At 41.6% G+C, this 11,390-nt stretch overlaps 2 protein-coding genes across 2 annotated transcripts; one reads left to right on the top strand and one right to left on the bottom strand.

Moving 5' to 3' along the window:
- Positions 1-3,186: 3,186 nt before the first annotated feature.
- Positions 3,187-6,257, top strand: MELLADRAFT_113209 (uncharacterized protein; the record flags this gene model as incomplete). Its single annotated transcript, XM_007417827.1, has 5 exons — positions 3,187-3,480; positions 3,546-4,076; positions 4,500-4,694; positions 5,799-5,855; positions 6,027-6,257. The coding sequence occupies 5 exons, from the start codon at positions 3,187-3,189 to the stop codon at positions 6,255-6,257; spliced, it is 1,308 nt and encodes a 435-aa protein (XP_007417889.1).
- Positions 6,258-6,462: 205 nt separating this feature from the next.
- MELLADRAFT_95094 (uncharacterized protein) lies at positions 6,463-8,094 on the bottom strand (the record flags this gene model as incomplete). The annotated part of the gene is made up of 3 exons (XM_007417822.1): positions 6,463-6,544; positions 6,607-7,470; positions 7,541-8,094. The coding sequence occupies 3 exons, from the start codon at positions 8,092-8,094 to the stop codon at positions 6,463-6,465; spliced, it is 1,500 nt and encodes a 499-aa protein (XP_007417884.1).
- Between the last annotated feature and the right edge of the window lie 3,296 nt (positions 8,095-11,390).

The raw sequence follows: 11,390 nt of genomic DNA on the forward strand, positions 1-11,390 counted from the left end.
CATTGAGATCGTCAAACATTTTTTGAACCTCTTCATTTGAATATTCTTTATCTTGGTGTAGCTCATGAAACCACTCAACAAATTGAACATTCATAGTGTCACAAATTCCATAATCTTTTGCTTTCTTCAAGAATTCAGTGTATTTTTTTGGATTGCGAAGAAGGTTCCAAAGTTCAACGGTTCGTGCCTTTGTCACATCCCAATCTCGCGGTCTAGGTCCTCCCTAAAAAGATTACAACTATGTCAAAAATATCCAGCTTTTTTTATAATCGCAAAATACACATACCTCATCTTGATTTAAACCCACAAAGGCTCGAGTATATTTAGCATCTCGTTTCTCAGCAATTGTTTCAACACTCAACATACATATCCGACAAGGGTTCAATGTAACTGAAGGGTTTGTTGTGTTTGAGATCTCCGCGTGCATAGGAGAATCACCAAGATGACAGAGAGGAACAATCATGACCAGGACATCCTCCTTCAGAATTTCGTTGTAGGTGGAAAATCCCTCGGTTTCAAGTGTGCTACATAAGTAGAGAAACAAGTGAAAAGTAAGCGTTTTTAATCGATTTGAAAAATTGTTTAATAAATGAGTACTTCAATTCGTCTACTACGTGATCACCAAGTTCCAGAGCGCTTGATTTATTTGAGGTAGCAAGGAAGGGAATGTTGTACTCCTGATTCGTCATTCCAGGAGGTAAACCGGATAATGTGAAATAATAACTCATGTGTTTATTCCACTTTTTTGAAACATTTCCGGAAGTATCATCTGAATATAGTGTGATAGGGACATGTCGAATCACTTTACCATTTGCTTTAGTTCGCCATGGGTTGGGCAGAGGTATCTCTTGGTACTGATCACCATCAAAATTACGTTCTGATTGTATGCCGTACCAAAAGGATCAGACCAAACAGGAAGTGTCAACAGAAGGAAGTGTAAAAATGAATCACGTATGATACATTACACCTCCACATTGTTCTTCCAGAGAAAGACCATTTTCATCTTTTGAATCTATGAAAGTTTTTCTAAGAGAATCAATTGAAACTGTAACTAGAAAGGGAGAATCAAACTCCTGGTGTGAATCAACAACAATTCTTATTCCATGATTAACACCCTGAGGTACAGTTGAAGCCTTTAAGCATTTGGCGTAAGCTTGGCCCGCCCGCTGAAAGAAGAAAATTGGCACAATCCACTCTCCTGTAGTTTGACACACTGGCTCGTAAAGGAAGAAGTGTCTGTTAGGAGAAGGAACCATTTGTACTCTCTGGCTCCGAGAGAATCCTTCCAGCCGTTTTTTAGATTGTGATAATCTGTTGATCTGAACATCTATGTCGTACTCAGGAATAAAAACTAAGTGCTTTGTGACTATAGGATTTGCGAGCTCCTGATAGCACATTTAATTATCAGCCAGGATCGGAACAATATGAGGGAAATTTAAAAACAACACAACACTTACCTGAGCTATGATTTCCTTTATACTCAGTCCGTAACATTTATTTTGAAGTGAACTTTCCCATCTGACAACGTTAAGACCTAAGCGCGTACACAATTTTGATTGCAAGTTTTGTAGAGTCTTGTATGCAGGTATGACGACATTAAACAAACAAAACACAAAGCGACCTCGCTCGTACTGCTTTTCAGGAAGAATATGACGACCTGACCCCAAGAGAACCAACCCCGCGATCTGCTTTCAAAAGGGATCAATATAGAATCAATACATTGTTACATTCAATTTGGAAGGAAGGAGATTAAACACCTCTTTTTGAAAGGGATACCAGTCAGAATCAAAGGATTCTTTCTTTTGATTATGACCTGTTTGTTCAGGTTTTTCAACCGTATCATCATTAGAATCGGATATTGACTCTTGTGAAACAGAGTCGGTCTGGCTGCACTGGATATCTTCTAGTCGTTTTCGTAGAATTGTTTCGAAGTCGAGCTGAGGAAGACCTGGAAAGTCTTGATCATCTTTGGAGCGATCGGAATCCCCGTCATCATTGTAAAGGCCAGCTATCATCTTCATCAACGTCTCAGTATAACCGACAGAAGTCGGCTCAGGTGTGTTTATGTTATCATCTTCCTCAAAGCCCAGGAATTGGGGTGCATCATTATTGGGCTCATCGTCATTTTGAAGGAATGAGCCTAGATGACGTTCATTCTCGCGGTTTCGAGCCTCTGATGCTTCCTCATCAGCCACCATAGCCTTGTGAGTTTCCGAGTTTTTATGACCAGATGTGTCTTTCATTTTTCGACCTTTGCACAGGATACACCAATATTGAAAGCCACCCTGTATCGGTGTGCGTTCAAAATCTATATACATGTGTCTCAGAATAGTAAGAAACCAAGATATAAGATACAAAAACAACTAACAGAGATCTACAATAGCTTTGGGCGAAGCCATGATAAAGGGAAAACCGAGATGTGATGTGAAGACGATGGAAAGTTGAGTTTAACTAAAAATGGGCATAGAGAGTCATGAGTTTGTCAGCAAACTATACGAACAAACACGGAGACTTTGATCTCATAACGTACCAAGTGTTGTATTGCAAGGATGAGAAGGTTGATTCGCTATCGGAGAGATTAATAGGCAGATGATGGCTGAGCGACACCGTTCCGGTATCTTGCTGGGACTACAAAGCTGATATTCACCGCACAGCATAGCCGGACTGGGGATAACCGGGGGATGTCACGTCACAGCTGCCTGGCTAACTTAACTAAGTCCATCTCCAGTCAGACCCTTTTTCCTCACAAGCTCGGGGGTCTGGGAGAGGGACTTATGTATTATCGGGTGATTTTGGTGAGCGAGCAGGGGGTTCAAAATTCCACTTTTGGTGGGAGCTTTTTTAAAACTGCAAATGCTCCCACTTCCTCTCAATCAACCCCCGTGCTCATTTCAACTGGAGCTAGTAGCAAGCATCCCCTTCATTTCTGTCTATTCAGATTCGCCATATCTCATTCTGAGCTTTCTCAAGAAAGAATGAAAGATTTTGAAATTGAAATTTGATGTGCAGGCAATAACTACTGTGATTTCAAAGTCAAACTACATCATTGTCAAAAACTCCACTTTAAATGTGTACGTCTGATTGACGTCAGGTCATATCTTTTACTTTTTTTCAACTTGCCTTTGTGGTGCAATATCATCAAATCGTATTTTTATTCAACTCGCCTCCCTCGTGCAATATCATCAAATGTCTCAAACTCCCAAAGATACAGCGGCGTCTAGTGGCCCAGGAGCGACACCTGCTTCTTTAAAAGCAATACAGCGCATTGTGACCGTTATCGATGCCAATCATTTCACTCCGAAAAGCTTTCTTGAAGCGTGGCTTTTATCAAAAGATCCAGCTATTAGAAAAACTCAACGAGTGTGGTCCGCTTTGGGTACAGGCCTGCAGTCCACCGGAAGATTACTATGTGCAATTCGAGATACCCTTCTCAAGACCAAGGCTGGTCAGGCTTTTTGGGAAGAATGGGTCCTATCACAGGTCGGTCATCTCTTGAATTTGATCACATCTTCAAGCATAAATGTTGATATTGTGTGTGTATCTAGGCCGTTATTGTGGCCAAGAATCAACATCCGCCTTCCGGCAAGGTTCCCAATGGATTCTATATCAACACGTCAAATGTAACACCATCGATGTTCGACCACAGCGATGTACAGGAACGAGAAAAGACACTCGAGAATTCAATGCCTTTTCTCTACAATCTAAGTCAATCAATCTTTATCAATAATCAAGAGGCGCGATTGCGTGAGGCAAATGTACGAAAGGAACGGGTTGAACACAAGAAGAAGCTTGGCGAAACTCATCTTCCAGCGTTATTGCCATTGGAAGACTTTTTGGCACCCAAAACTTCAGATTTGTCTTTGATCGGCAATTCATCTATCCAATCAACAAACCCTCAATCGGCTATTGATCAAGATATCAACCTCTTAGACTCAGGTAATGAATCAGATGTGAATCTCGAAGCAAAAGGAGGATCTACGATAGGAGAGGACAATGAATATGTACAGAGCTGGGATGGTTATATTTTTCGAAAGTCAAAAGATCAAGCACAAAATGTGAAGACTCGAAGTGCTTCGGTCAGTGTTTATTTGGTCACTGTTCAGTTCATTTTTACGAAATCATGCTGATTTGTTTGTTACATTGTGTTTCAGGTAACTCGCACCATATGTTCAATGGTTGCAAATGTTTGTAATCGACGAGTGAACGCGCTTCAAGTTGAGAATGGGTTGACTTTACTTGCTTGTGGCGTATCTGAAAGAGTCAACGCATACCTTAACTATATAGGTATCTCGGTCAATCGGAGGACTGCTATACATGCTTTGGAGCACATGGGACAGGAGTTGAAAAAAAAACTGGTTGATGTTATGGGGGAAGATCATTGGTTAGCTCCCTTCATCACTCTCGACAACATCGACTTTCAACAACACGTCCACACTCCTTCTGTAGAGAAAGAGAGCACTATGTGTAACGCCTCGTGGGGTTATATACATCGGCCAAAGATACCTGAGGGTATCTCAACTAATCAAGAAACTTTCACCGCCGAAAAGTTGAATGCCATACTGAACGAAGCAGAGCAGAAACCGATAGATGTGAACGACATTAAACCATCAGCAACAGAACTCAAAGACTGGACATTAACTTTGAAGTCTCAAATTTCACAAGTCCTGATTAAATACGTAGCCGAACCAATTGATGTAAAAAAGATTCCGTACCGATTTCCACCTGCCGTCAATCAACTTCCAGCCGAAAAACCCGATATCATGATGTTGAAGATGATGGAGGCTTCTGACAACTCGATCGCTGGAGTAGGCAATTTATACAACGCAGTCTTACAGCAAACTGGCTTACCAAGAGAAAAGTACACTAGCCGAGCGCAAATCTGGGAGGGAGACTTGGGAACTGCCCGGATAGTTTTGAGTTTAGTTGAAGAACGATATCCCTGTGTCGCTCGGACTGAGAGTTTTCAACATATACTCATGATCCTTGGTGCTGCTCATGTAATGTGGAACATATCTCAAGCTATCTTACTAGAGCACTGGGGTAGTCATCTAGATATTAAAGATATGGGCGCGTGGAGGGGAATCGAAGCCCTAGGTGGTCAATTTGACAAGCCCACAAGCAAAAAGGATTTTACTGTGATGATCCGATCAATGGAGCGCCTCCACAAAGGCTCAATCACACTCTGTATCCAGTAAGTTGTCAAATATCACCCATACTATCCATCTTGACCTAGCTGACATGTTTACAGGAGAGTTATGAAGCTCAACGTGGAGACCGTAGGGAAAGACCGAGTGAAAATGACGCCTGAGAGGATGAAGGATGTAATTGATCAAACATTTGATCAGTATTTTGGTTCGATGGCTATTCAGAACGCCGAGGCTCAAAGTGACGACAAACTTATCAGATTTCTGCTTCGATTACAAGACTTCGCTTCAGTTGTTGAAGCATCTCGTGCGATGTCGGCAGGCGATGTTGGTCGCATGATCCGAATGTGGAAGCGCTGGAGTGTAATGGCGCATGGAATGGACCGGTTGAAGCACTATTCAAATTATCTCCCGCACCTCATAGTTCTACTCAGCAAAACTCTACCAAAAGATGTTGCCGACATGATAAGATACAACTTACTGGTCTGTCCAAGTGGGCGCGCAGGACATTTTGTAGCTAAAGACTTTTTCCTGGAGGTACAAAATTTCTGGCTAAAATTCTTTTATAATAATGTGGTCAGTGCGATAATCTCTCTATGGTCATTCACATCTTGATTCCAAAATTCTTACTTAAATGGATCTTTTCCTATGAAGGGAGCCGGCACTTCGATCAAGCGACTCAGAGATCTATATTCAATAAACATTCCACTGGTGAGTTGCTTGGTTCTTTGTTGTTGGATACGTGTGTTTACCAATCTTGTCTAGCTCCGCGAATTTCTCCATCGTCTAAAGGGCCGCTCGGGCTTAAACGATGCTTATCAGTCACATCACAACACCATCGATCACTCCTCCATGAGAAACTTTCTTCGGATGGCTCACCAGCACAAAATAGCAGCTTGTACACCGGGTTCAACACTACCAGGTGGTACGCCGAATGATATGTATGCAAAAGGTATTGCAAAGCTTAGCAAGTTTGCACAAGAGAAAAAACTGGACAGGTTTCATTGGCCAAAAGCTGGTTACCCATACGCTCAAGAAGGTGCAGGTGGTGATAGTGGCTTTCAAGAAGATCATTATAGTAGCGATGATTACTCCGCATTGGACTCGGAGTAATAAAAGGTGTTAATAAAATGTTCAAATATATATATGTATATGTACATTATCATCTCATGTGTATTTAGATATGCTAGTTGTGACAAGAGGGTGTTTCAACCTTTGATCAATACGATATGAGATAATTTATGTGCTATGTTATTAAATGAGACCGAGTGTTTTGAACAAAATCAGAAAAATATGAGAATCATTTAAGATGGACAAATCATGTGTCATTTGAAGATACAATCTCGTTCTCCTTGCCAGCATGTTGGAACCTAATCTTCTCTTCTGCATCAACTTGTTCTCTATATTTTTTACCAAGCAGATCAGCATCAGACTGAGCTTCCAGGAAAAGATCGAAGCTTACATTGATTTTCCAGCGTGCAAACCATCCATCATTCGCTTATTTGCAGCAATGCGTGCGTCTTTATCGGCCTTTGACTTAGCTGCAGCCTGCTTCTTCTTATCTTTTTCATCTTTCCTTTGTCTTTTTGCTTCGGTTTCTGCAAGCTGGTCTACTTCATGTTGCTTTCTTTTGTTCGACTTGACAGCGCGGGCTTCTTGAGCCTTCAATTCTCGCTCTTCGTGTTGCTTTTGGAGTCTAGTAAGAGTCTCGGCCTGTATTAATCTTGTGGCAGCCTCCCTCGCACGCATTTCAGTCATGGCTTGAGCACCCAGACTACTAGAATTCCACTCTTCAATACACTTGAATAATTTAGCAACTCCACCTGGTAGCATATCACAGCCAAGGATGTTGTATACATCGTCATGAGTCTTGATGGTATAGATCCTATCTAAAATCCTCCATATGTCATCGTCGGTAAGATAAGCGGAAGCCTTGAGTCGATCATGACCTTCCATCAAGGCGAGATGATGTTCTTTGATGGTTAGAGTGAGCTGATTGGCCAACTCCATCAGTTCAATTCGACGAGGAGGAGGGCCGTTAGGTTTTCGATTGGTGATTGGTGCATCAGGATCTAGTTCCGTAGGTATATCCTCAGCTATATCACCAGCATCAACGTTTGACCTCTGACGTGCCAAATCCGCCAAAGCCTCCGGATTTTTGATGGCAGCATCGAAGTTCGAAGTAGTCAGCCACTTCATTTTTGCAGCCAACAGTTTACTCGCCTCAGGCTCGCAATTCGAGCAGCGACATGCACACATTTCAGCTTGTCTTGATTTCTCTTGTACATAGATTTCCTCATCTTCACTCATTGGAATTTTTCCGATTCTATGTAGATGTATATAACAAATCAGAATCCAATATCCATCCTATTAGACATTCAAATGGGAATACGTACAAGCTAGATAGTGTGAAAGCAATTCGTAAGCATACCGGAGTAACAGCCAAACCATCCATAAGGTTGTCGTCGGAAAACTTTGTCAAGCCTTTGAAATCAGCGACCAAATTTTTGCCTTTGTTTCGATGCTTTTCGACATAGAACACAGCTAAACCGGGGTTACCATTACGTCCACAACGCCCGATGATTTGGGAAACTGCCGCAGCGTCGGCTCTCCCCATTTGAATGACTTGACGGACCCTTGTCCAGTTTTGACCGAGACCTAGAGCCAATGTACACGTGATGACTGGATAAACGCCATTTGAATAGTCGGCAATAGCAGCCGTTTTATCTGTAGGACCTGTATTTGAATGGAAACGGCAAGCAAAGGTACTGATGGGGTTGTATTCGCCTTTTACAACTCCTCGTGCTCTGTTGAGAACTTTTAAAGCAGTCATCGTTTTTCTTCTAGTATTAGTATAAATCAAAGTTGGCGGGATCTGGTTGTCAAAAACTTTAGTCCTCGAGGTAAATAAATTCTTGAGGTCATGAAGAGTTGATTTGGCGTGTTCCATTGGCAATCGCAGAATGGTTATCTCTGGTCGAGCTAATTCGCCTTCAACATACTTGATATCTTCCTTTCTGATTTTAAGATTGGCGTAAATCAAATCACGGTGTTCCGGGGGACAGGTAGCCGACATTAAAAGCATTGGCACTTTGTCGGTTGCACTCAATCGCATACCCATCTTTCCATATGAGGGACGGAAAATACCAGCATCCTGTACACTTTTCATCCACGCTTTACCCCTTTTCCCGCTCTCAACCATACCCCATTGATATATCATATGTGCTTCATCAATGACCTTTCCAATCAAGCGGTGGCGAAACCATTGACTGAAGTACATCTTCTTGAAGAGCTCATTATGTAGAAAGATTTCCGGGCTCTATACAGATCAGGTCTCCCAGGATATCAGTTGTTGATTGTGGTACGGTAAGTAAGTTTGAACCAAACATACAACATACAAGACGGTGTAAGCACCATCCTGAATCTCTTCCACAGTCTTCTCGGTGAAGGTCTCGGATGTACAATTGAATGAGCTGATTCCAACAGAGTGCTTTTCAGTCACCTGATTCGCCGTGAGGGGCAAGAAACAAGGGTAAGTTTAAATACATCACCCATTCAAACAGAAAGGTTGCATGCCTGATTATCTCCCAGGGCATCTAAAGGGTCCAGAACTATGTACAGCGGCTTTTTGCGTTTCCCAAACAACCAGAAGAAGATCTCCGCAATCCTTGTTTTTCCAAACCCCGTTCCAGCGTGAAAGAACACATCGTGCCCTCTGACTAATAGTTCAACTACTATAACTTGTAACTCTTTTGCCTCTTGGTTGTAATGCTTTCGAAACAGATCTCGAATCCGCTGACGAAGTGCTTCACTAGATTCATGTAGTATACGATGACTCAACGTGACTCGCCCGGTGGTACTTGCATTCGGTTGTATTTCATCTTCTACGTCAGAATCAGGGTCACATCCAGCTGAACTATCATCCTGGGTATTAAATTTGTTTGCGGAGCTGCGCTCTGTCATTTTGATTTGGAGGAATCGATGATGATGGCGAAGATGGCGAAGTTTGCCTCACTTAGCTCCAACGTTCTCTCGACCAATCGATTTCAAGCCATTTAAATCAGTTTGGAGTAGTTTAAACTGCATTAAAATCTTCTTTGAATTTCATTTTCCTCAAAAAAACTCTTCTCGATCCTCTTGCAAGAGCAAGAGGACTGGTTGAGCTTTGTCCGAATAGCAAAGTTGTTCATTTGGGAATTCTGAACAATTTGCTCTCCTCAGATTTTATGTAGTGTCTCAACTACAGAAGATATTAAGCTGTATAGTTTTATTACCCGAGCGAATCTACTCGGGTCCCTGCTGGTACACCAAAATTAGTCGATAATACGCAAGTCCCTCTCCAGGGCACCGAGCTTGTGAAGGTAAGAAAGCCCTGCGAGAGTTTTGGACTTGTGTTAAGTTAGGCTGCCTGGGGTCCTGAGTGCGGAGCACCTTGCAGATGTCCGAGGTGTGCCTTGAGGACAACCTCAATTGGACTTCGGTAGGACTTCCATGTATGCTGAGGGCACATCGGAGTCCTGGCCTTGACATCCGCACAGCATCTGAAGGATGCTGTGCGGATGTAACCGCCCTTGGATGTCGATGACGTGTCCTGACCCGGGGTGCTGACCCGATCATCCAATCTGGGACGGTCCGGACATCCTCCCGCACAAAACGTTCTTTGTGGTGTAATCCTCCATTCTTCCTCACTAACCGCTAATTACATTATTGAATATTATCAACAATTTATAACTCTTTACACTACACCAAAGTACATCTTTTCTGTACGGTTTAGAAAAGTGTACATGTCATAGAAAACTACATCATTTTTATATGCTGCTTTGAAAGTATTGGAAATCAATCATGACCAATCTTTCTCCAGAGTACATGCATCAACAACACTATATGAGCTGTGCAACGTCTGGTGCAACAATGTGCGTAGTTCAAACTGGGAAAATTAATTGGTGATATATTCATGCCTGTGTGATTCATTTTATGTGAATACTTGTATGTACATGTAGTTATGAAAGACTATTGAATAAGATCAATCTTGAAAACTTTAGATGAGAGCGCATAATTGTGACTTCAATGATCTACATCGCCTCAATTAATAAAAAGTGATAAAAGGGAATAAGTAACGAGTTGAATGAGTCCTTCCGGATGTTCTACGTTGTCATGCAGCATAATTCTGGTAAGAGACATCTTTAGTTGATTGCTGAGCTGTTTATCATTGATTCAACTAATCACATTATTTTGCTGACAAACTATTCACAGTCACATGTATCATCTGACTACAGGGTCTATTTATGCACTACGTATTGGCCTTACATCAGAAAAAGCTGGTTCAGTGCTACTGTATTAGCTACACAAGATAGATTGTGTTATCTTTTATTTTACGTTTATCCACCAGACTATCTGAACACTCTATGTTGTCAACACCACGGTTTGTATTCTGATTGCATTTTGTACCACTCATATTATGGTCCAATGGCTTGTACGCGACTTTTATGCAAGTTTTTTACGTTCATCTTATCATTCTCAGTTCCAAAAATTTCGAAGAATGATAGCAATGATTGATATCTTGTCAGTGATGAAATTGTTTCTTTTTCATGTTACACTAGTCCAGTCTTGAAGATGTGTAGATGGGAAGAATTCCAAAATTAGTTGTACAGCCTATGAAATTGACCGTTAGGCTTCTTATACCTCAGGTAACACTACCAGCGAAGTTGTCTCATTATAGATCGAGCAAAAATGTTTTCAACATTGATCTTATTCAATAGTCTTTCATCACTACATGTATATACAAGTATTCACGTGAAAGGAATCACTCAGGCATGAATATATCACCAATTAATTTTCCCAGTTTGAACTACACACACTGTTGCACCAGACGTTGCACAGCTCATATAGTGTTGTTGATGCATGTACTCTGGAGAAAGATTGGTCATGATTGATTTCCAATACTTTCAAAGCAGCATATAAAAATAATGTAGTTTTCTATGACATGTACACTTTTCTAAACCGTACAGAAAAGATGTACTTTGGTGTAGTGTTAACTTAACTAACCATTTTTTATCCTCCCACCCACCCGAAAAATGACTATGTATAACAGGAAATTCTAGGAGGTAAGCAAAAGGCAAGAGATTGGGAAACAGAAGATCAGGAGGATCTCTCCCGACCAAAGGAGAGTTCTCACCAACAAAGAGATCTCTCTGGTTAACACCTTTTGTGAACCTCCTCCACTACTAGGTCCCGCGGTAGGAGAGT

This window comes from Melampsora larici-populina (assembly GCF_000204055.1).
Source record: "Melampsora larici-populina 98AG31 unplaced genomic scaffold MELLAscaffold_79, whole genome shotgun sequence".
Classification (NCBI taxonomy): Eukaryota; Fungi; Basidiomycota; class Pucciniomycetes; order Pucciniales; family Melampsoraceae; genus Melampsora; species Melampsora laricis-populina.